Source organism: Brachycentrus maculatus, unplaced genomic scaffold (genome assembly GCF_059751285.1).
Source record: "Brachycentrus maculatus isolate JH-2025_06_01 unplaced genomic scaffold, ASM5975128v1 h1tg000958l, whole genome shotgun sequence".
Classification (NCBI taxonomy): domain Eukaryota; kingdom Metazoa; phylum Arthropoda; class Insecta; order Trichoptera; family Brachycentridae; genus Brachycentrus; species Brachycentrus maculatus.
In genome coordinates, this window is record NW_028281679.1 from 1,711 (window position 1) to 28,744 (window position 27,034).

General features: G+C 34.4%; 1 protein-coding gene across 1 annotated transcript in view; it reads left to right on the plus strand.

Annotated features, from left to right (window-relative positions):
- Positions 1 to 2,632: 2,632 nt before the first annotated feature.
- The window catches only part of LOC148299767 (cell adhesion molecule Dscam2-like), a gene marked incomplete at its 5' end in the record, with an annotated part of 51,397 nt that continues 26,995 nt past the window's right edge, over positions 2,633 to 27,034 (plus strand). The window contains 14 exons of the mRNA XM_088275705.1: positions 2,633 to 2,917; positions 5,331 to 5,421; positions 7,089 to 7,620; positions 10,700 to 10,835; positions 12,730 to 12,849; positions 16,148 to 16,324; positions 18,404 to 18,548; positions 19,212 to 19,360; positions 20,862 to 21,024; positions 22,928 to 23,067; positions 24,940 to 25,092; positions 25,418 to 25,576; positions 25,993 to 26,127; positions 26,688 to 26,840. Coding sequence (XP_088131831.1) covers positions 2,633 to 2,917; positions 5,331 to 5,421; positions 7,089 to 7,620; positions 10,700 to 10,835; positions 12,730 to 12,849; positions 16,148 to 16,324; positions 18,404 to 18,548; positions 19,212 to 19,360; positions 20,862 to 21,024; positions 22,928 to 23,067; positions 24,940 to 25,092; positions 25,418 to 25,576; positions 25,993 to 26,127; positions 26,688 to 26,840 — 2,538 coding nt within the window. The remainder of the gene's footprint in view (positions 2,918 to 5,330; positions 5,422 to 7,088; positions 7,621 to 10,699; positions 10,836 to 12,729; positions 12,850 to 16,147; positions 16,325 to 18,403; positions 18,549 to 19,211; positions 19,361 to 20,861; positions 21,025 to 22,927; positions 23,068 to 24,939; positions 25,093 to 25,417; positions 25,577 to 25,992; positions 26,128 to 26,687; positions 26,841 to 27,034) is intronic.

Below are 27,034 nucleotides of genomic sequence, written 5' to 3' on the forward strand. Positions count from 1 at the left end.
GATTTTTTCAAGGGAAGAACTATACATGTTTCATATCAATTTGAGACAATTTGAAATAAGTAAAAATTTATATTTGAAGCACTAACTTTGTGATTATCCATTTTATATTTAAAATGTAACTTTGTTTTCAAATCACTATAAATATTTTGTGTCCGCCTCCGTAGTGTAATGGTCAATACTCTCGGCTATCATTCTAGAGGTCCCGGGTTCGATTCCCAGGGGGGTGAAATAAATATAAGTGATTTTTTCACCCTAATATTTATTCCATATTAGCCTGGACTGGTACCTGAAGCGGAGGGCTGATCACCTTTCCTTCATGTGTTAACGATCAAGATAACACTGCGTTTGTATGATGCAGTGCCCTATGCACCATTGGGGTACGGATAAGGGTTTGAATGAATAAATCTTTATTATAACTTAATTATAATGTCTGATTTACAACATTTTGAGTGTGTCCAAATACTTGTTCACAAAATCTGGATTATCTCCAATTACAGGAGTTATTTTCATATTATTTTTTGACATCTCATCAAAGATGAAGAAGAATATGGAAGTCTGGGCATTTACGGGGCTTACGACCGTCATAGGCTGGTTTGAGTGATCACTAATATAAGAGTTTCTGCTTAATAAAAAGCTTCTTTACATCTCACCAATAGATGTCTCTAGTGAAGTTTTAGTGATTCATGAACAAGGTTTCTAAATTGGTTCATATATATAGAACTTCCAAGAATTTGAGTAGTGTGGTTGTCAATAATGGGTAGAATTGGTGAATGTTACACGTGTGTAAAGTGATCACTCAAACCAGCCTATGACGGTCGTAAGCCCCGTAAATGCCCAGACTTCCATATTCTTCTTCATCTTTGATGAGATGTCAAAAAATAATATAATGTCTGATTATAATGTCTTAATTATAAGACTGGTTAATACTATATTACTATTAATAAAATATTTATAGTGATTTTAAAACAAAGTAACATTTTAATTATGAAATAAGTTACATTAACGGATTTATTCGGTAGCCACTTTGTGGTAATATCTATCCATGTTTAATTTAATTTTTACTTCGTAAATACCACTATTTCTTAGAATCTACTGTGACACGTGTTTCGATGTATTCCGCATCATTTTTATTACATACGGTTTTTGTAAAATTTAAGTTGAAAAAATATATATTTATAAATAATAACAAAACCAATTTTATTGCATAATTATATAAAATGGAGTAAGCTTCTTTTGATTTCCAGTAAGTCATCTCAAGTGTTCGATAATTCCACCTAATTCGCAAATATTTGCATAATTTTTTGCTTACTCGGTAAAATCGCCGACTGGCTGTTACCGTAAACCTTAAAATGCGGGTAGGTGCCTACTCTTTATTATTCAAACCGTTTTAAAATAAAATACCCGAGATATTTCAGTGTTGGCAGCCCCGGAGAAGATAATTCCCGCGCGATCTGAAAAGCGCGCGAACCGCTGACGTTGGCGCGCAAAATCCCCGATTAGGGACGCCTCAACCGCGAAGTAGAGATTCTGTGTCTGTCCTATAATACGTCTATGGCAACGGAGAGTTTCCAAGCAGAGAAACGGGGTAGATTGTTATACTCGTACATACAAACGTATAACTTCCTACAGTGAAACACAGCGGATACTGTCTCTCGCCCAGACTGCGGTGAATAAAAAATTAAGAAATTTCTCTACTATTTTATACTATCATTGAAAGAAATGTTTACAGAGTACTTAAACAAAGTGCTGCTATAGGTTTGCACCGGCTCTGCCGAACCGTTTGCTAAAATAAGTTAGATTCGAAGAGGTGGTTAGTAAAATGCGTTTTTTTTACTATCCCATTTCCGAGATGGAATTATGACACGATCACAATTATTTGATTTGATTTGGATATTGGATAAAGTAAAAACTTGCGTTAGATTTAAGTTTAATAATGACATTTCTGGTGGAATTGCGTTTTATAGAATGAAATAACAAGTAAATAGTTTTTCCACATAAATTTTTAGATTTATGTGGAAAAAAACTATTGACTTTTTTATTATTTTTATCATTAAAAACTTGCAGCCATTTAGTATACTATTTTGATTCATATATCCATCTATGATGTACATATGTATGTTATAAAGGTATATGTTATATATGTTATAAGGTAAGTAAATGAAAAGCGCAGTGTAGAATTGAGATGTTTTACATAAGTACTCGCAGTTTGATACTCGGTATTTCAACCGAATATTATGCCAAATATCATACATAAAACTACCTCAATTATGTCAAATACGAATAATTTTCGAATATTCAGTGCATCCCTAGTGTTCGCCAAGTCGCAAACCGGTTGCTAAAATTATAGCAGGACGTTATTGCTTACACACATTCATAGTGCGATGACTCGTCACTCAGTTACGAGTAAGTACCTAAACGAACAATCAAATCTACCAGATAAACCTACCAGATTGTCAGCCCCTACACTATTGAGCTTCCATCTCTCCGTTTGTAGGGCCGGCGGGGCGCAGGGCCAAGCGGCAGGCGGTGGCGCTGGAATGCTAAACTTCCATCTTCCTTCATAAAATACGAAAGATGTTCCATCTCAAGTCGAGATACCTATAATATCGGCAATGCATCTCTCCGTTCGCAGGGTCGGCGGGGCTCAGGGCCAAGCGGCAGGCCGTGGCGCTGGTGGAACGCTTCCGGGCGCAGGCCGTGGCGGCGGGGGCGCGCGTGGCGCTGCGCTGCGCGGCGCGGGGCGCCTCGCGCGTGCTGTGGGCCCGCGACGGCGCTCCGCTGGGCGCCGCGCTGGCGCCCCACAGCGCCACCTACAACATCTCCTCGGTGGCCCCCGAGGACGCGGGGCTCTACTCCTGCACGGCCGTGGCACCCAACAACGAGTCCGTCACGCACGAAGCGAGAATCGACGTATACGGTATGTTAATACAATATTACAACAATTCAATAATTCAGTCTAGGACTAGCTGTACCTGGCCATGCGTTTCTTTTCTGAGGCTCAGTCTGGTTAATTGGAAATGAAATCAAATACAGAGCGGACAGTTTCTTATTCTGTCACGAAGTGTTAGGCCTGCGATGAGTCGTAGATTCTTCATTTCGGTGGTCCTAAGAAGGCTTTTTGTTCTCATGGTGTCAGCTCTTGTTCTCGTGGTAGAACTCATACATATCGCTCACTCCTTTCAAGAACGTCATAAATCAAAAATCGTCAATTTTCAGCTATGCATGTTTTCGGAATGCCCAGAAAATATACGATATCCCAGCAAAAGAGGTATATTTTTAACTTAATATTTACCCGCTACAGGGCAGAAAGTGTTGTTTTTGCATTTTGAAGAAAAGGTATAGTTTAACTATTTTTTAAAAAATAAACTAGTTATTTTTCAAATAGAGAAAAAACCTTCAGTTTTGACCTAAAAAGATCTGTTGGACCGTAAAAAGTTCAATAAGTGGCTTGATATTTATTTTTAATAAATTGTATTATATTTTTTAACTTTATAAACGTTCTCCTGAAAAATCAAGTTTTTTGGTTTTTAACGTTTTTGAAAGGAGTGGGCGATATCATGAATCTCATGTCACTTCATATTTAAGTTCAAGACGGCATCTATGGTTGGTTTGAGAAAGCTTTTATTTACCAAAGACGCTTTTTTAGATATATTCAAGATAGTAACTGGTAAAGATCCTTTTCATCTATACTGGGACATCAAAAAACCTAATAAGGTTGACTGGGAATTGCTCAGCAGGCAATAAGTGCCTATTATTTTGTAAGAAGTAATAATTTGTAGAAGAATTACTTCGATAAAATGCGTATCTGCAAACACCCAAGTGCAATAAATTAAAAGTAATACCCAATTATGTTGGTAACTATCCTACTATCTGACTTTTACCTTTTTTACTTCATGCATTTCGCACAATACGGAGGTATTCTATAGCTCTTTACCCTCGTAAATTATAGCTAATGTTCTACGGTACATTAAAACACTACTTTTATTTTATCATGTCGATGAGGATCTGGAAGAACAGCCCTAAAAAGGCACCCTGTAGCCTGATTTCTTTATGTTACGGTATTGAATTTTCAGCATATTTTCAGCAATTGAAAATATTAGTCACAACATTTAACGTTTAACCTGTCCGAGAGTGAGTTTTTTTATTTAACTTTTTTATAGTTTTATTTCATATTCAATGGTATAAGCAACAATTATCTTTAACAAAATAAATATTTACACCAATAAGGCCAGTAAAACAAGATTTACATCAAAATTATTTATGTTTTATTTCATAGGTTTTCTTTGACAGCGCCATAATGATGACGACACACAAACTTTGTTTCAAATAAAATGTCGTGGGTAAATAAAAAAATAATCTGTAAATAAGTGTGGTTTTAGTGTTTAAATACAACCGCAGATTGCAGTACATGTGCCACATTAGAAGTAAATCTCACAGGGCTTTAGTTATAAGCGCGGCCGTTCATGTACACCCATACTCCTTTGAGGAAAGTTTTGTTGGGACGACTATATATATTTTTTTAAATGACATATCAACATGAATGAAGAAGAATAGGGATGTCTGGTTATTTACAGGGTTTATGACCTGGCATAGGCTGGTTAAATGACCACTTAATACACGTGTAACATTCTTCATTCTACCCATGAACACCACACAGCTCAAATTTTGGTAGTCATACATGAGTTCACTGTGATTTGATTTAGAAAGCTTCTATTTAGCAGACTCTTTTATTTGTATGCAAGATCATCTTTATCAATGTCGACATACTTCATTCCTCAAAAATGTTAAATAACACCTTAGTCGAGAATCCCAAATTTGTGAACAAGTATTTGGACATACTCAAAATGTTGTGGAAATTATTTAACATTTGACGTATAAGGAAGATATTATGGAGTAAACAGTAAACTTACCCATGGCATTGTAACCTTGTACGAAGATAACATTGCATGCGTTTGGGTAAGTGGCTCATTTTTATCTATGATTTGATATTTCCAAAGGTGTTCAACAGGGATGTGTAATGTCACCGTGCCTGTTTATCGATATATGGACAATTCCATAAAAGAACTGAATGGATTAAATATTGGTGTTGAAATTATCGATTTGACTGTCTGTTGCATTTTTATGTAAGAAGATTGATCTAAAATATGCATAATTCATCTGGACCATGCCATAAACGTATGACTCCCAAATCAGAATAAGTATAAACGAAGATATTTGGTTTTCAGTAACTCATGAAAAAAGAAGTCTTTTGAGAAAAGTGTTTTTTATCTCTCGACACCTTGGTGTCCAATTTAAATGCTGATAAAATTAACTAAATCTTTTTGTTGCAGGTCCTCCATACATACGTCCCATTGGTCCTGTGAAAGCTCTCGTCGGAACAAGAGTGTCAGTTTACTGTCCATACTACGGCTTTCCTATGAGGTAAAAACATGATAGGCTTCATTTTCCTCTTATTCTTCATCTTATTTCTCAAACATCTCATTCGCTGGATATAGGCATCTTCAATGCTATCCCGTTAGCTTTTAAGTAACGCCTAATCTGCACCCAAAGATGCATAGGGCACTGCTACAAATTTAGGAAATATACATACAATATTTTACAAAAAAATGACTCCAAAATACAGGTGCGTCTATACTCGAAGATTTTTTGCAAAGACAGAATGCTGTGGTGATAGTTAGTAAGTTAGTTATTATTTTCTTTAGTAATGAAATGATTTCATTTCATGACGTCAATTTGGGTAAATGAAGCATGTATTCAAGACTTAATTCTATAATAATAATAATAAAATAAATAATAAAACCTTTATCCGCACCCCAATGGTGCATAGGGCACTGCGTCATATAAACGCAGTGTTATCTTGATCGTTTACGCATGAAGGAAAGGTGATCAGCCCTCCGCTTCAGGTACCAGTCCAGGGTAATATTGAATAAATATGACAGTGAAAAAATCACTTATATTTATTTTACCCCCCTTGGGAATCGAACCCGGGACCTCCAGAACGGTAGCCGAGCGTGCTGACCATTACACTACGAAGGCGGACATAATTCTATAATTCATAATTCTTATAAAATTCGTATGCTAATACAAAATCATGTTTATTTGACAAATAATTAGAAGAGAATCGTACCTACTCTTAAGTAATTTACCTTAATTTTCATAAATATTATATACAAATATTTGCCGAATTATTAAGGAAGGCAATCATATACCTAAATTACTTCATTGCTTGCTTAGAATCATTAAACTGTTTAAAACATGCATTGAACGAGATAGCGAGTATAATTTATATTTGAAGCACTAAATCTGTGATTTTCCATTTTATAATTGAAATATAACTTTACAACATTTTAAATGTGTCCAAATACTTGTTCACAAAATCTGGATTATCTCCAATTACAGGAGTTATTTTCATATTATTTTTTGACATCTCATCAAAGATGAAGAAGAATATGGAAGTCTGGGCATTTACGGGGCTGACGACCGTCATCGGCTGGTTTAAGTGATCACTTTACACACGTATAACATTCACTAATTCTACCCATTATTGACAACCACACAACTCAAATTCTTGGAAGTTCTTTATATATGAACCAATTTAGAAACCTTGTTCTTGAATCACTAGAACTTCACTAGAGACATCTATTGGTGAGATGTAAAGAAGCTTTTTATTAAGCAGATACTCTTATATTAGTATGCGAGGACCAAATCCTGGATTATAATCACACACATGATAAACGCCAGAAAATACCATTTTCATTTTCATCTCACCATTAGATGTCTCTAGTGAAGTTCTAGTGATTCAAGAACAAGGTTTATAAATTGGTTCATATATAAAGAACTTCCAAGAATTTGAGTAGTGTGGTTGTCAATAATGGGTAGAATTGGTGAATGTTACACGTGTGTAAAGTGATCACTTAAACCAGCCGATGACGGTCGTCAGCCCCGTAAATGCCCAGACTTCCATATTCTTCTTCATCTTTGATGAGATGTCAAAAAATAATATGAAATATAACTTTGTTTTAAAATCACTATAAACATTTCAACACAATCAAAATACTGTTATTAATTCGAAGCATTTTTTTTTTCAGTAAAATCCAATGGGAACATAATGGAAAAATAATTGGAAGCGATTACATAATTCCACCAATACGATATAAACGTTCAAATCGTGAAATTTCGACGAAAATAATTAGTAAAAATGACCCAGATAACAAACAGTCAAACGAAACACTCAAATTTATGCTGAAAAACGTCTCTAGAACTAGTTTGGAATATCTCGATCTCATACGACAACAAATACTCGACAAGGATAACAAAGTGATAAAAAGACAGAAAAGAAGTTATTCATCCAATCAAAACGGAGTCTTAGTTATAGAAGACGTAAGTTCTGATGATGCAGAAGGTCTGTATACGTGTTCCGTCTCAAATCCTTCCGGGGAAATGGCACGAAGGGCCTTCGAGCTGGTCGTGATGGAACCCCCAGTCTTGGACAGCATCAGCTTCGGCCATGATCTCCAAGAAGGCCAGATAGCGCAAGCTACTTGCAGCATCAGGGGTGGCGATACTCCAATATTCTTCACCTGGTTGAAGGATGGGCTGCCGATCTCGGCGAATTTGAAGGTTTGTATTTTGGTATATAGAGTGAAATCTTGCCATTCGTTCTAGCTAAGATTCGATATTCGTAAGACATCCCAGTCGTGCGAATATCGATTTTTTATAAATATTTTATTTGGAAAATTTGCAGATCAGTTAAATAAATACATTTGCATTAATGAGTAGCAAAAAACAGGTAGTTGTAACATTCCAGTTAAAAAAAAATCACATATCGCTCACTCCTTTCAACAACGTCATATATAAAAAAAACTTGATTTTTCAGGAGATCGTTTTTAAAGTTTAAAATGTTTTAAAAATTAATATCAAGCCACTTATTGAACTTTTTACTGTACAACAGATCTTTTTAGGTTAAACCTGAATGTTGTTTCTCCAATTGAAAAACATTTAGGATATTTAAAAAAAAATAATAAACAATACCCTTTCTTCAAAATGCAAAAACTACAACTTATGCCCTGTAGCGGGTAAATATTAAGTTTAAAATATGCCACTTTTGCTGGGATATAGTACATTTTCTGGGCATTACGAAAACATGCACAACTGAAAATTGACGATTTTTGATTTATGACGTTCTCGAAAGGAGTGAGTGAAATGGATAATGGAGATAGATAAATCTGAAACAAACCACATTATTCGGCCATGCCGTATTTGATTGCATGTCATAAATATATATATATATATATATATATATATATATATATATATATATATATATATATATATATATATATATATATATATATATATATACATATATATATATATATATATATATATATATATATATATATATATATATATATATATATATATTTATATATATATATATATATATATATATATATATATGTATACATATATATATATATTTCATTTACATTCATTTATTTTATACATAAGTCACCTATATAATTTCCATTGCTCATTTTGTGACACGAGATTAAGGTTAACAAGACTGAAAAACATTTAAGAAAGCAACAAACAAGAAAACACAGGGCGAAATGTAAAATACAAAGCAATAAAAAAAAAGTACAGTAAAAAGACATATAAAAAACATAAGGTAAGAAGCATGTTTAAAGGGAAAAAATATAACTAATCACTAACACAAATATCTTTCCATAAAGTACTTTTTCAGTTCATTAATTTGGATCCCTGACTAAGTTTTATTTTATATATTATATTTCAGGCAGCTGGTTTATTTGGGTAAGGTCAATATATTTAGGCTTACCATAATTATGAAGCTTTAAACTGGGACAGGTAGGGAAAAAAACAAATACAGTGGAACCTGTTATAACGAGCATAATTCGTTCCAGCGAAATACTCGTTAAGCGAAACATTTTTCCCATAGAAATAACAAATCGAGTATGGTAAGCCTAAATATATTGAAAGGACCTTACTCCAAACTTAGTTGTGTTTATCGGCTCCAAGTGTATTTTAATATGTCCTCGTGTATTATAATGATGAATTTCTCTGTTGTAAATTGGTTTCGTGTCTCTATGAGCCGTTTTAAACATTATTTGAAGCAATGTATTTGTAATCTCATATGTCGATCAATCTCAGTATTATTTTCTTATAATTTTACAAAAAAGGAGTTGTAAAATTTGCATTCTGCACGGATAAATCAATGAGGGGACGTTATTGTTATTTGTAATTAATTACGTGCTTGATAAAATATAAATAGTATAGTTCTGTTTCAAAAAACACAAACATCAAATCCAAAAGAGATAAAACATCTTTGTAACTGAAAAAAAAACATAGAAAAATGTATTTTTATGATAACGGCTTTCAAGTCAGTAGGTACCTAATTAAATTATTCACGGTTCTCGTGGCTAATGTTAAAAAAGGTTGAAGACAAAGGCCTAAAGTATGTATTTTGTAAAATGCTAGAACGCAAAAAGGTTGGGTTAGACTGCGATTATATTTTACAAGAGCGCTTGTATGACAGAATGAATCCATTATTTTGGTGTCTTATATTATTTTTCCTACCTACATATGTAATGTATCAGGGGCGTTCGGTCCATACATGCTGTGGATGCTACATATCCCATGAATTTTTCTACTTCTTTTTCTGCTTAGTGTAGGCCTTGTGGTCTGTTTTTAAGATAGATTAGCTTCCTGCGATGTTGATTCCCAGCTGTCAATCCACATTTTAATTGGTCTGCCCGGGAATCCTCTACCTTTGCGTTAGCCGTGCAATTCATGAGAAAATATTGGACTAGTTTTAACAGACTCGTTAAGTTTTGAGTATGTACATTTGTAAAAAAATATACTTGTAAACTGAAATACCCACACGTTTTATTTTATAAGCAATTCTTCTTAAAACAGTGACCGCACGCCCCTGCTATGTACATATGTATGTATTTGTCTGAAAAACACGTTGATATGTCGCTCACCCATTTCAACAACGTCATATATCAAAAAATGTGATTTTCAGGAGATCATTTTTAAAGATTAAAAATATAATACAATGTATTATTTTGAGAAATAAAAAGACTTTGTCTGAGTGGATCAAAACACCTAGTCATTTTATTTCTCAAAATAATATATCAATATGATCCACAAAGTTAATGCTTTCAATATACAAAACATATAATACAATGTATTGAAAATAAATATATGCCACTTATTGAACTTTTTACTGTGCAACAGATCTTTTTAGGCAAAACCTGAATGTCTTTTCTACATTTGAAAAATATTTAGTATATTTTAAAAAAAATTAAACAATACCTTTTCTTCAAAATGCAAAAACAACACTTTCTGCCCTGTAGCGGGTAAATATAAAGTTAAAAATATGCCGCTTTTACTGGGATACAGTACATTTTCTGGGCATTCCGAAAACATAACTAAAATTGTCGATTTTTGATATACGAGTATGATGTTGTTAAAAGGAGTGAGCTACGTGACTGTTTTTCTAACCAATTAAATCAAGAGTGAACCTACCTACATAAAAAAAATGTTCACTTTACGCAATTTACTTTTACATTTTCAATAAAACAAGAAAATAAATTTGAGATAACACTCTGAAAGTCGCATTTATGATTTTTAATTAAATTGAATATGTGTTAATTCATATTTTTGTGCATTTTAGATAGAAGAAAGGAGTTCGGAACTATTCAGCGTGCTTGTCATAAAAAAAGTAAAGTTGCAACATTGTGGAAAATATACTTGCGTGGCTACTAACCACGCCGCCCGCGTCAATCAATCTGCAGAACTGTTTATAAAAGGTTGGTGAGGTGTCAACCCTGCTTCTGACGCCATTTTTTATCTATGGTATCCTACTACTGATGCTATTTTTATCTATGGTATACATTCGCTGCCCAATGAAACGCTATTTTTCGAAAATTCTTGTTAGCAGTGATACCATATATACAGATTTATCTGTATTGATACAGATTTTAGGCTGCCGTTACAGATGACAGATAGGTAGTACTTTTAGTTTTATACAGATTTTTGGAATTGGACATAGTATATGATATAACAGAAGAATGAAAATATGTATAGAGTCGAGCATGATTAACATTTGATAATATTTACTAGGTGAAAAAGAGTTTTACATTGAGGTGCGTTATTTATTATTGGGTAGGGTACTATTTTGTCTTGTCATGGATCATTACGCAATTACGTAAGTTTTTCAATAATCTACCATCATTTATTGGTTCTTAAATTATTTTTTTACAGATTTTGGGTTATTAATCCTATACAAATTTTATACAGATTTCTAGACTGTTTGATACAGATTTTTTGGTTTGGCATATGGCAACACTGCTTGTTAGGTAATAATTTTTACCTTCAAGTACTTGACCACCAAAACATTTTGTCGTCAGCAATATTTTCTCCTTGATTTGATACTAGTCATTCATTTTTTTTCGTTTAAACCTAAATGTGTTTTATTTGTTTTAATTTTTATTTTATACAATTAATTCCATATTTAAATTTACAATTTGCTATTTTGTTTCTGCTTGGATTATTATCGTTAGAAAAGTAAAAAAAACAGGCGTTGTATACGTGTGTGTGTACATATATAATTTTAATCGTCACACTACTTCAAAATAGTTTTGTCGTTATTTTGAAATGTAATAGTTAGGTTATAGGTGTTTATCATTTTGCTAGAGGTCTCGGGTTTGATTTCCAGGGGCATCGAAATAAATTTAATTGATTTTTCACTAAAGTCTTTGTAGAATATATCATGGGTGTACTAGCAAAAAACGTTAACTCGAAAATATACGATTTCGACTTAATGATGTAGAATTATAAAGTTTTCGACGTTCCATAAACTGGCAAATACATTAAGTAATTTGAAATGTCATATTAATGTGATCTTACAAGTAAATTCAAGTTTAAGTTTAATAGCTTATATTTTATTCAGGCTAAAAGCTTTAAATAACAGGGATTATTCAAACGGTGATTTTAGAGTTTACGTTTTTTTCGCTAGTAAGCGCAGAACTGATCACCTTGCCTTTATGTAATATACGATCGAGATACTTACTGATTCGATACGATCAAGTGCCCTGTACACCATTAGGTGTGAAAATAAGTTAATAATAATTAATTAAAAACGCTTACCAGCACCCCAATGGTGCATAGGGCACTGTGTCATATAAACGCAGTGTTATCTTGATCGTTTACACATGAAGGAAAGGTGATCAGCCCTCCGCTTCAGGTACCAGTCCATGGTAATATTGAATAAATATTACAGTGAAAAAATCTCTTTTATTTATTTTACCCCCCTTGGGAATCGAACCCGGGACCTCCAGAATGGTAGCCGAGCGTGCTGACCATTACGCTACGGAGGCGGACTGTGAAAATAAGTTAGAATATGGAAATTAAGTACCTACGTACATTCAACCGCTTTTATTCGTGAAATTTCGATTCCAATTCCATTCCTGAACGCGCTAAGCTTTGAATTGATAAACGACAAAATAATGCTTTGAAATTCGAACATAAAACTCATTAAAATAAAAGTTGTCATATTCAAAAATATATATTTTACAGTATCTACCCAGCTATGGTATGGTACTTAGTTTTACTTTTCGTGTGGCTACCTGTCTATGGTATGGTGTTGCAATGTGCAAAAATAACTTGTTTATTCTACAAAACATCTTGTTTATTTTTTTCCAGTGGCACCGAAATGGCTGGACGAACCCCAGAATACATCAGTTTTGTTGGGAAAACAAGGAGTTGTTGGATGCAGCGCGAGCGGTTATCCTCAACCGCAGGTGCACTGGATGAAAAAAGATGGTAAATATTATGTTGTTTTGTGGTCGGTATCTAGTTGGCAAGTTTTATTTCCAGTTGTGGCGAATACTGCTGCCAAAACTAAAGGCATTATTTAAACATGGTGTTAACTGTGTACTAACTAAATCCTCAGTTCAAAAATAAACATCACTTTTAGATACAAGTTTGTTTTTATATTTTCCGAAATAGAAATAATTTTGGATAATCATAAAGTGCTATTTTCGTAAAATACTACCTCACTGTTTTTAATCACTCAAATTTTAGAAAAAATCCTTTTGACAAACATGAAATTTATCCAATTTTATCACAATAGATATCTCGACAGAGACGAGGAATATTTTAAAATAAAGGGAAAATAAAAATCTCGATATACACAAGACTTACGACCGGACATCGGCTGGGCATGATCATAAAGTGATCACTTTATGATCATGCCTTTCTCAGAAGTTAAATCCAGTGAGTGCTATATACATCAGTGATCTCCAAATTATTTTGATCGCTTACCTTAAACGTAAATGTCTTTGCACTGTTCCGTGTCTGTCTGCTATGCTGATCGGGGTTGTGGGTGTCTGTGTACCGGCTAACGTCGAGTCGGAATAGGATCTTGCTGACTAATTGAACTAAACACTAATCCCTTTCACTGCCTACACCGGGGTACTTCTAGAAAATTTGGCGATGGACTTACAATCCTATATTTATTTAGATTGGCAGTGACAGGTATATTGAAAGCTTTTAAATGTAAATTCACAGTAAAATCGGGATACAATTTTATATTGTTTCACATTTTCAATAAATTTCGCAACTTAGTTTTTTTTAATGCTTAGCAAGAGCAGATCTGTCAGGAAGCCTAGATGCTTCTGTATCAGCTCTGGGCATACGGTGGGACAGCATTCAATGATCGCTTCCCTTTATAACGAAAATAATCGTAAATTTAACTCCTCAGGAGAAGCCGAACCTTCCGTTCAACAACAGGCCTTACGTGGTTTTCTCCCAGCAATGAGCAAATGCTGAGAAATCCTGATTGACCCACACTAAATTATTCTTCTTGTTCCCAACACGTTTTAAAATAAAACATATTTTTTAGCTACAAAAAATAAACAAAATCCACTTAATGATCTACAAACTTTGTGTATAATAATCAAGGTAAATAATAAATGCAACTCCCATGTAACCAAATGCAACCATTGCCTACTTTGAGTTGCGGACGAGTTCCACATAGGTATGGACCTCATTAGTAGTATAATCACTATCAAATTCTGCTTTGTATATTTGATATAACTAATAATTAGTAATATTATTTTTCTCCCTCGTAACGGCGTTAGTGTATGTTTGTAATTATGCAATTATCGTGCTATGCCCATTAAGGGAATAATTTCGTAAATTTTCACTCGGCGTATTACAAATTATTAATGAAAATATGCTCCACTGCCAACCGAAGCGGGAATTTAAATTTATGTAATTGGATTTAGCTAACTAAATTCACCGGATAATAAAATAATAATTTCCTCGGCTGCTGAAATTGGTAACTAGCGACCTACAAGTTTCGAGCATCCCAACCATTAACAAATTATTCGGAAAAGTTCGAGATAAAATTGTTTGCCAGTATAGTATAGGTACACAGAATAGTTTTAATGCGAAATTAATTAATCTCGCATTTGCAATGAATACCATTCAAATTGCAAACTTCAATTATTTCAATTATAATACATATCTGTCATTTATTTTCGATGCATTTGAAATATCCTTTGTTTAATCTATAATTTGGATTTAGCTTCATAATGCAATTGTGTTCTGATAATATGTCAAAAACAGCAATACAGTATTATGGAATGATGAATCGAATTTGAACATTTGTTTCTTTATGATAAAGAGAGAAAAACTGTGGCATTGCTTAAATCAGTCACATATGGTAATATAATTTTGACAATTCCAAAAAAAATGAAATATTATGAAGAAGCCTTTATAATGTTTTTACAAAAAAAAATATTTTATAATATTAATATATAATAATTTGTAATATTTAATTAATTAAATATTTCTAATACAATAATAACACTTTCATATCAATAACAACACTTTTACATCAATAACAACACGTTAATATGCTAATTAGGCATTTCTACTTCACAAAAAATTATTTTAGGAACGGTGTGCCTCTCCAAAAAATAAATTTAGCTCTTGTGCTTGGAGAGGGACTTACACTCAATATTTATTATTTGAACTTAATTGAATATAATACAGTATTTTTTTTTATCGTTTTTTTAAACTTCTTATAATAAAATTTTAATGTGTTAAATTTGTTAAAAATATTAAATTTTTTTGATATCCGTTGGGATGATACAAAAATATTTGATCTCCAAATATTTGGATTTACCTGTGGATATATTTGAATTTACCAGTGATGTACTTTTTTAGAATTAAATATTTCATACTTAGTTACTTTACATCCTCAAGGGACTGTAACGTATTAGCAATATACAACTTTAGCAAACTATTACGAGTACGGGTATGCAACTATTCATTTTTTCCTACCCTTTAGCACTTATAATTTTTCTTCCATTTCCCTTCCTTAACTTACGATATCTGCATCTTATGATACACATTTTATTTCTTTATCTATGAATCTAAAGCGTGAGACTGATCTTACTGCTTCCATATAATCACCATCGAGTTAAAACCCGATTTAATACGGTGCGCTATGCACCAATATGTTGCAGATAGGGGCCATAAAAACAAAAAACAAAAAAAAATGCCTGTAAAAAAATGAAGCAGTTACATAAATTGTGTAGTTTTTTATATTTGTAAGGACACGATTGCTGTCGCACACTAATCTCTTTGAACATAAATAATGATTTTCATAGTAAAGGCTTGAGTATTAATATGTCTGTAAAGTTATTTGAAATCATTCAAATAGTATTTGATGTGTGTATTTGTTTACAATATTATACCTGCTAACTTATTCGTGTCGAAACGGGGCGCAATATAAAAAATATTTCTAGGTGGCACTGCTTCTTTTTTCTGCAGTAGGCAAGTAGGTACCTACTATATCATCTAAAAAAATGGTTGTCTATGCTAATTGCTTGCCTTTTTTTTGACAACTGTGTTTGCCGCTTTTTTCTAAATTTACTGCCGCAGTTTTTTCTGATACTATCTTATTTGTCATTTTGGTTTACAATATAAAAAGAAATTGATACGAATATAATAATGAAAGTTTCACGTGAAAATTCGAACAAGGGTCGTAGGATCTCAAACAATGTGCATTGAATTCACTACTTCTGAACTTTACATTGCCTTTGAACAGAAAATGCTGGCAGCTGGAGGCCAGTTATGGATCTCAGGGGAGGCGGATTACTCAGTCTGCCCAATGGAACCCTCGTTTTGGAGCTGGTGACCACCGCAGATGGCGGATTTTACTCGTGCAGGGTAGAAAATGGTGTCGGACAACCGCTGAGTAAAGATGTTTACATCACAGTCAATAGTATGTACTCATTTTTCATAGCTCCAAAACTGTTTAATTTATTGTTTTTTTTTCTTCTTTATTTCTTTAGTTAGCTTATATTATATTTAATACAAACTATTTTTTACAATTAATTTACATCGTATATTTACTTCTTACAGTAAACAAAACATTTATTTTAAAATTCTTCATACATTCAGACATCTCATACATTTTCAAACCCTTAGGGCGTTTGGAATAGAACGGAATTACTCGGAATTTTACCATCTGGCACGTCAGTTAGCGTTTTAAAACGATTATGAGCTTGGATTGGCTTGTGCTTTTGTCCAACTTTCTTCGGATCAGTGCTCTTGATCGGTGCGTTAACACGTTGCGCGTAAATTCGATCACGCTAAACTGTCGTAGTCGCTTTCATTTTTCAAAACCCGACTACCGGACGGTAAAATTCCGTTTAGTGCACAAACGCCCTTATACATTATACAATTTTATAACTCTGTTTTTTTTAAAAAATGGCAGTCTTATTTTATCCTTATTTCTAGTAGTTCATGAAAAATTTTGTTTAAAACTATTTTATCCTGAAAAATTTTTGTGTAATTTATCGTTGAAAAATAAAATTTATTTCGGTTTATGGTCCTGTGTTTAGTATTGCTGACTCTTGAGTCAGAGTTTCTCGGTTCGAACCCACTCTACCACAATTTGAAACCTATTTCGAGGGCTTTTTTTCAATGTAATGCTGTGGAACGACGTTCCGGCACATTTTGTCACATATATATATTTTTTTGATTTTCAAAATCAATTAGACGAAACAATGTTTGCGCTTACGTAATTACAATCTATATTTATATAATTTGTAAAAATGATTTTAAATTAAATTTTATTTACATGATATTTTAATCTTATTTTATTTTAGTAAAAAGCTTGACATGATATGAGTTCCTGGACCTTTTTTGTTAAAAAAAAAGCCCTGCCTATTTCAAATAATGAGATGCTTCTTCTTCTTTCTGTGCCACTTCTAACAAAGGTCGACGGTCATCATGGCTTCTTCTTCAATTTTGTGAAATTGTGTTCGTGGAATCTTCAATTTTGATGCTGCAGCTCGGAACAGAGATTTGGTGCTTCTGCCAAACCATTGTCGTAGGTTTTTCAGCCATGATGTCCTTCGGCGTCCTTGAGTTCTTCGCCCCTCAATCTTTCTTTGTATGATTAGGTGGAGAAGACGATATTTTTCATTTCTCATGACGTGTCCGAAGTACATCAGCTTTCTCTGCTTGATGGTTGGTAGGAGTTCCTTATTGGTATTCATCCATCGGAGGACCTCTAGGTTGGTGACCCCATCACGCTATGAAACTCGCAGGATCTTGCGATAGAGACCCATTTCAAATGCTTGCAGATCCTCCTGCGTGTTAGCCAGTAGGACCGTGTCATTGGCATACCGCAGGTTATTGATCAGCTGCTTGATGCCTTCTTTTGCCTCATGAAGTGCTTGTGCCATAATCCTTTCAGATTATAAGTTGAACAACGTAAGCGACAGTACGCATCCTTGTCTAACCCCTCTCCTGATGGGGATTTGTTTGGTTTCTGTATTCTCCACAAGCACTGATGCAGTTTGCTTCCAATAGAGGTTTGCGATAATTCGGGTGTTCTTATCGTCCATAGGTACCAACGTCTTTCAGTATTCGAATAAGCTTGTCATGTCTCACTCTGTAAAAGGCTTTTTCGTAATCTATGAAGCAAACATAAACTTCTTTGTTCATATCGAAACGTTGCACTAAAACATATAGTCCAAATAGAGCATCCCGTGTGCCAAAGCCATTTCTAAATCCAAATTGCTCGGCTGATATCAGTTGGTCACTTAGTAAATACCACTATTTCTTAAAATCTACTGTGACACGTGTTTCGATGCATTCCGCATCATTTTCAAACACCGTATACGGTGTTTGAAAATGATGCGGAATGCATCGAAACACATGTCACAGTAGATTTTAAAAAATAGTGGTATTTACTAAGTAAAACATTAATTAAAAATGGATAGATTTTACCGCAAAGTGACTGCCGAATCAATTAATGAAATAATGGATTTGTGTTTGATTGTGATTTCAGGGCCCGTTTCTTTTGAGTTCCAATCAAAGAACATCACAACCAGAATAGGTCATCCCATTACCGTACTATGTGAAGCCTTTGGTGACCATCCCATAAGGATCAGCTGGAGTCATAATGGGAAATCAATGGATTTTATTTCCAATGGGTATGTTCAAATTATTTATAAAACCCCATTGTAAACATGGAAAGGTCAGAAACCATTTTTTTTTTAAATTCTTATGCAAGGTTGAAAATGCATTATGCATTTTATTATCTGTTGCAAGACCTCAAGAAATCATCGAAGATGTATAAAAAATATTTTTTTTATTACTTTTTCTTTTCAACCACTGTTCTGTTCTGTTTATTATTTAGTATTCGTTTTACCCGGGCATGCATTTCTGTGGCTCCATATGGATAAATGTAAAAGAACGAAAATGGACAGCACACATTTCTAATGTTTCATTTCATAATGCTTGTAAGCCAAAGATATAAAAAAATCTATAGCAAAATAAAATCTTTAAAATGCAAAAAAATCAATTAAATGAATTTAATATACGTTAATCTATGAATGAAAGAAAAATAAATTCAATAAAAATTAATTGTATTACCAACAAACATAACTAACAAGTGTAAGTCCCTCTCCAAGCACAAGAGCTTAGTTTTTTTTTTGGAGAGAACTACGTTATTAATTTTAAGATTGTAAGTAGACATGTTTAGAAAATGAATTAAAATATTAAAAAAAGTTTTTGTAACCATATTAAATAAAATAAAAATAATAAATAAATAAATAATCTTTAAAAGTATTTGATTGTACATTTAATATTTTCAGGGCAAAAATTAGCTCCCATCAGACTACCAATGGTGCTATTAGTGAGATTATAATCGGTAGTTCCGGATCACACGATGCCGGAGAGTACCAGTGCAGAGCTTCTAATATACACGGGATGGCCCATTTCCTCATCTACTTGGTTGTCCAAGGTAACAATTACATCCTTAAACTCCGGATTCTTAGCCTTTTGTCTATGGAATCGATGGAGCCATTGTTAAAGTGACAAAAACAGAAAATTGTCATTTCCAGCGCCTTCCGAATCACGTAAAAAAGCCAGCACCACAATCTGCCCTTTAAAATGTTTTGTTACTGAAGTATAGGTGTTTTTCACAGTTCAATTTTTTGCTAGGGAATTATTCAACAAAAATCATTTACTTATAAATATATATATATTTATGACATGCAATCAAATACGGCATGGCCGAATAATGTGATTTGTTTCAGATTTATCTATCTCCATTATCCATTTCGCTCACTCCTTTCAAGAATGTCATAAATCAAAAATCGTCAATTTTCAGTTGTGCATGTTTTCGGAATGCCCAGAAAATGTACTATATCCCAGCAAAAGAGGCATATTTTGAACTTAATATTTACCCGCTACAGGGCAGAAAGTGTTGTTTTTGCATTTTGAAAAAAAGGTATTGTTTAACTATTTTTTAAAATATACTAAATATTTTTCAAATGGAGAAAAAACCTTCAGGTTTTACTTAAAAAGACTGTTGCACAGTTAAAAGTTCAGTAAGTGGCTTGATATTTATTTTTAATACATTGTATTATATTTTAAAATTTTTAAAACGTTCTACTGTAAAATCAAATTTTTTGATTTATGACGTTCTTAAAAGGAGTGAGCGATATAATAAGAATACAAATATTTATCATGAAAAAGTTTTTTTTTCATGAACATAAAAAAGTAATTAGAGACATAGGACATAACATAGGACATAGAGAACCTGAACATATTGTAAACCAGGCGGTTGCCATAGATCTTCCTCAAAAGACATCTAGAGGAAGACCAAGAAATTCATGGATACTACAGAAAGATAACATGATTCAAAGGCATGGCCTAGGTGACTTTGTATATGATGACTTTGTATATGAGGACCTACAACCTGAGGACTAGAAGAGCTCGGCTGTCCAAACTTAAAATACAGTAAGGGACATTTTTTTGTAATACGTTTTTTTTAGTAGAATCTACTTAGTCCAAAAATGCAAAAAAAAACATACTACAAAAAAATGTCCCTTACTGTGTTTTGAGTTTGGACAGCCGAGCTGACTCCAACAGTCTACAAAGACGATAAGTTGGGATGGGACTTAACACTTTGTGTGCCTATTATACGGATCTGTGTATCATGCGTCTAGCGTATGGTGGCCATTACACGGATCCGTGATCACGCATATCAACATACAAACGCGTCAGTCTATTGCGTGCACTGCTGGCGAGAGTAACATACACGGATCCATGTGATAGGTATAAATGGGTACCACAAAAATAAAATTACAAAAAATTAATTCAATTGGGAATAAAGATATAATAAAGATACTTACTTCTACTGGAAACAAGAAAAAAAATCTGGCAGTTTTTAAAGAAATTTTTTTTTTGAGGCAGTGAATGTGTTAAGCTTGTAAAAGAGTGATATGACCCTATTTTAGAGCCTCCTGGGCCCCCGTCGGAGGTGGCTGTGGAGGCTGTGAGGGGGCGCACCGCCCGCCTCGGCTGGAGAGCCCCACCCGTGCCACCCTCGCTCTACATGCTGCAGTACGCCCCCCATCACCATCTGCACTGGGACTCGGCCAGTCTCATCAACATCACCAAGTAATGGTCACCCTTTCGATCCTTAATCTTCTCATATATGAACATAGTACATTTAATACATTGTTTGTCCGCTTCCACAGTGTAATGGTCAGCACGCTAGGCTACTATGCTGGAGGTCCCAGATTCGATTCTGAAGAGGCTCAAAATAAATATTAGTGATTTTTCAGTCTAATATGTATTTTTAATTTTTGTAATATGTCTCTGGATTGGTACCTGAAGCGGAAGGCTGATCACCTTTCCTTTATGTATTTAACGGTCAAGAAAACACTGCTTCTATACGATGCAGTACCCTATGCACCATTTGGTGTGGATAAGGGTTAGAAAAAAGTTTCAACCCTGAATCTCCTCGTATATGAATTTAGTACATTTGGACCATGTTATGCAGAGACCATCCAACTGACAATTTGTAAAACTTTTTGATGAATGCTACTTCATCGATAGTAAGATTTAAAAATGCTGATGACACCCAACCCAAAAGATCAACACAATATTTTTTGAAAACTTTTTTGTAACCATTTTTTGTATCCATGAAAAAAAAATGTTAGAAACATCCATGTGTGTTGATAGCTTTAAGCATTTTTTACGCTAAAATTATTTATGTAGACGAAAATATTGCAGAAAAATATACAATGTGGTTGGATACGTTTGACTTTGAACAGGGTGAAGAAAAAAATAATTTTGCTGAAACTGTTTTTTTTTTTTTCAAAGGAATAACCCGCAAAGCGTCTATTTTAGATGCTTGTCTGCAGGTAGGATAGTAAGGATAGGGAAGGTAAATGTGAAAAATACATCGCAAACACAAATCTTTATTGAATTCATTTTGCAATTGGCGAGAATCGAATGCGCGACGCCAGTTTCTGAATTATTTTATTAACCTTTTAAACGCGTTAACTTTGTTCCTAAGAGACGCTCGTGCGCGGCTGTATTTTGCCGTTTTTTAAATTATTACTTTTATCATGTATTTAGTTATGAAACGATTTATTTTCCTAAACAAAAACGTTCTATGGGATTCATTGTGCCTTTTTGGTACTCTATAATACACGTGTGTCACATTATTCTTGAAATATATCGTAATATAAACAAATTAGATCGTAACATAAATAAATCAAAGCACGCATCGTGTGTCACTCTTACCCACTGGCGATGCGTAGCGTCGAGAGTGAGACAGATATAGGGCATGATTATGGCGCGGACTAATTACCGACCGCAAGAAAAATCAGGGATCTGTTGTTTTATTTATCCTTGTGATGTTACAAATTATTAGTCAGATATTTCAACAGATGTCATAAGGCCGAGGATTGATGTATTATTTTATCCAAAGTTCCACACCATGAAAAAACCCTCCAAGTTGAACTGAGGTTCGAAACTTGGAGCAAAGTGAAAACACAAACGCTTATGTCAGCCGCGTATGGGGCATGTCTTGTAAAAACACATACGGTTATGCGAGCCGCGTGGATCCGGTTAAAAACAAAGGTTTGTTTAGATGAAATTAATAAGGGAAATGTATGTAGTTGGTAATAGAAGCAGAGAAGGAGATAAGGAGCAAAGATAACTTCAATTTACTGTTAACTTCTATGTAATTTAATTTCTCAATTTTCAATAGTATGTGTGTAATTAAAATGGTGTATGTGTGAATATGATATATGATAGATGATGTTGGAATTGTGAAATAAGAAAAGAATGCAAGGCTGAGTAAGATAAGTATGATTAGTAAAATTACGCCACGGCGCCTGTCAATTTTAATTTTCTGAAACCATCCAACCAATGAAATACCAAACTCTGACTGTTGTGGCCAAAAACTGAGAAGTGTGGTTGTCCTGTAAATACCCATACTTCCATATTCTTCTTCTATCTATGTTGAGATGTCAGAAATGTATTAAATTTAGTCCATTTTCTATTCCAGTATTCCAGACCAGGTGCGACAGAGCGTGGAAATTTCGGGTCTTCACCCGGCGACTCCTTACGCTGCCAGGATATGCTCCGTCGGCCAGGCGGGGTCCAGCCCTTATACGAGGCCGGTGCTATTCACCACTTTGGAGGAAGGTATAACTTCAATCATGCTTTTCTTGTCTTTGTCATGTCCCTAATATTTTTAATTTATTATTTGTTGTATTTTTAGTTTTTCTATTTCATCATAATGTTGCATTCCATATTTTTATTTTATTAAAATTAAACATTTGAATATACCACTTTAATAAGTTTTATTTATTATTTTTTGACATCTCATCAAAGATGAAGAAGAATATGGAAGACTGGGCATTTACGGGGCTGACGACCGTCATCGGCTGGTTTAAGTGATCACTTTACACACGTGTAACATTCACCAATTCTACCCATTATTGACAACCACACTACTCAAATTCTTGGAAGTTCTTTATATATGAACCAATTTAGAAACCTTGTTCTTGAATCACTAGAACTTCACTAGAGACATCTATTGGTGAGATGTAAAGAAGCTTTTTACTAAGCAGAAACTCTTATATTAGTATGTGAGGTCCAAATCCTAAGGTGTGTAAAGTGATCACTTAAACCAGCCGATGACGGTCGTCAGCCCTGTAAATGCCCAGACTTCCATATTCTTCTTCATCTTTGATGAGATGTCAAAAAATAATATGAAAATAACTCCTGTAATTGGAGATAATCCAGATTTTGTGAACAAGTATTTGGACACACTTAAAATGTTGTAAGTTTTATTTATATGACTAGTTTTGAAAACGACAGATGTTTTCATCTTCTGGTACAAACTAAAACTAACGAACAAAAATATATTTAGGTGTATATATAGGTTGATAAATATAGGGAAGGGAGGGGGGTTAAGAAACAAGATTTTTTGTAAAAGGAAACATTGATAATAATGGTGACGTATTTTGAAACGGTATATTATTAATTAATATTTTATCTGAATTTAAATTTGTATGTATTTCTAAATTATTCATGACTTGACTTTTATTTGTAACAGAGTGTAATAATTTAAGTGTATGAGAGTCAAATGAGTGGTTAGTTTCCATATTTTTGTTTTTGATTGAAACTTGAAGTTGAGTTACTTTTTCATTTGTATGTTTTATTGGAACGATATATCAGAAGTCATAAAATTTTACACCCTAAAACTTTATTTCGATATGACACAGTACACATTGTATTATTTGAGAGTCTCGTATAGCACGGTTTTCATATGGCAAGGTATTAAATAATCATGTTATACGAGGTTAATTCGCATGAAATTTTTGAAGCTAATATTGAGCATTTTTTTCATTGACAGATCCATCTGCGAACCCTTGATTTATTCTAATAGCTTGAACCGCGTTATGACCAAATTTGTATTAGTATAAAAAAAATAAGTGTAATTCACATTTTGTCTCAAAAAATTCAAAACAAAATACAAATGAGCAAATGTATTACGAAATGAGAAATGAGTATACCTTTAAAAATTCTTATCAAAAATATGGAGCACGCGATGAAATGTGCTCAATATTTTTTAATAAAACTAAACAAAAACTTCAATTCATTGTTTCGGACCTAATATAAATAAGATTTTTTTTAAAACAAACTATATTTGACTTGTATTGAAGTACTGCACCCACTCCAGATCTTTGGACACATTGCACGGGGCAACAAGGATAGCCTAGAACGACTAGTCGTGATCCTGGTAGCTTGGAGGAAAAGAGACGGAGAGGAAGATCCCCCACACGATGGACCGATCAAATTAAGGCAGCAGCAGGAACCTCAGTGGTTGGAGCGCTACGTGCAGCGCAGTCAAGGGATAACTGGAGAAGAGTAATTGCTTCTGCAAGGGTCACAACCCTCAGCAATGAGGAATAAGACGGAGAAGAAGAACTGCACCCACAACCTAGTCGAGCCGGAAAAAATGTTATTATGATTCGAGTCCTTTAATACTGTTTTGTTCCTCTGTTTTAGCTCCTACGTCTGCTCCAATCAGCGTGAATGTGGAAGCGGGCCCCTCTCCCGGGGAGCTCCAAGTGTCCTGGGTGGCTCCGCCCCCGCACACCCTGCACGGCCTGCTGCTCGGCTACCTGGTCAGGGCTGTGCCTCAGATCCAACACCATTCCGGTAATCACCGACCTTTTTGAGAACCCATATCCTCTTACAATCAGGGGATAACTTTTTGTCTATCTGTCGTTAACATTTGTTCGTAACGTAACACGTTACGATGCAAGCATTCGTATATTCAGTACAGCGAGCAGAGCTCGTTCCGATCACTTATGTTCGGATGCTTGCCGTGAATGTTACGTTACGACGAAATGCTTCAGTCAGTCCCCACCTTTGGACTTTCATATTTTTCTTCAAAGAGACGTCAGTATAAACAACTCCCAATTAAATAAACCCATATTTGCAAACAGAGATTCGGATTCACTCAAGATATGTTATTTTTCAGAAGAGAAGTCAGATGTGCTGAAGGTGCCCCCCACTTCCCAGCAGGCCACGCTGTCGGGGCTCAGCAAGGGGGCGCGCTACTCCGTCACCATCAGCTGCTACAACAGCGCAGGGGCTGGACCCAGCTCACCCGCCGTGTATAGAGACACCCTGGAGGGAGGTGAGTCCTTGCAACTTGTATTAACCTTCCCTTTCTGGTGATATATATTTGCTACAACTCAACTTTTAAAATGAGAATATCAATATAGAATGTAATGGATACGGTCTCACAATTTTTGTATTCCACCGTAATATATATATTTTTTTTTGAAACCCAACAGCTACAAATACATGAAAGTAAACAAAAAAAATAACACAGATTGAGGGGACCTGAGATGACATTCACAGAAGAAGGAGAAATGTATTAAACAGGGATGTGTAATGTCACCGTGGCTGTTTAATCTATACATGAATAATTGCATAATAGAACCGAAAGGTTGGGGCTAAAATGATCAATTTCACTGTCTGTTGCCTTTTGTGTGCTGACGATGCTGTGCCGGAGCGATGGTTAGTTAGTTGGTTATTTTATGTTTTCAGCTCCGGAAGTGGCTCCCGAGGAGTTGCAATGCTCTGCCGTGAGCAGCAACAGCGTTAGGGTCGGCTGGAGAGCCATCCCGGGACACCTGCAGGGGGGAGCCATGACAGGATACACCCTGCACTATTCTGCCAACGGTAAAAAATTAACATATCGTGGGTTTACTGGTAAAAAACGTTAACTCGAAAATATGCAATTTTTACTTAATGATGCATATTAAAAAGTTTTCAACATTTTACAAACTGATAAAACACACTAAGTACTTTGAAATGTCATATTTATGTGGTTTTAAAAGTAAATTCATTTTTAAGTTTGGAAGCGGGATTTTATTACTAGCAAGTTTTGAAAAAAGGTGCCTGAGGCGAATACTGTGTGTAAAGTGGTATGACTTCATCAGGAATAACAATGTGAGGAGAAGTACTCAACAGCCCCTCATACTGGAAGTCCTGAAGAGTAGAAGGTGGACATTATTATCATCAATTTGTAATTTTTGTTTTACTTAAATTTTCAAGTACACCTCTGATTGCAAACAGCTATACATGGTATCAAACGTTTTGACCAATACCACTAGTCTGTTTTTGGTTGGTTGTAAGATATTACTTTTTAGCAATAAGCCCGCCAATGTACTTATTTCTTTTCTGTACATAAAGTTCAAATAAATAAAGCTGTGTATGAAATGAATGCTTTTTGTTCTCAGATGGAATCCAATACAACGTGTCATCAGTACACAGCTCCCTTCAGCTGGAAAACCTTCAAAAGTTCACTAACTACTCAGTTTGGGTGGCGGGACAGTCCAGAGCCGGAGTAGGACCTTCTTCTTCACCCATCATATGCTCCACTCAAGAAGACAGTCAGTATTCACCCGTATTATCTCATTTTATGTTCAGTCACTTCTTAACATATTGTTGTCGGAGGGTTTTTCCATCAACCCCGACCCTAATTATACTCACAGTCTGCCAGTATACAAATCATAAGTAACCGCAAACCTTTTCCCCATCTGTACAATGGTTTTTGGCATCTCGCGCTCTGTGAAAAGTAAGCAAA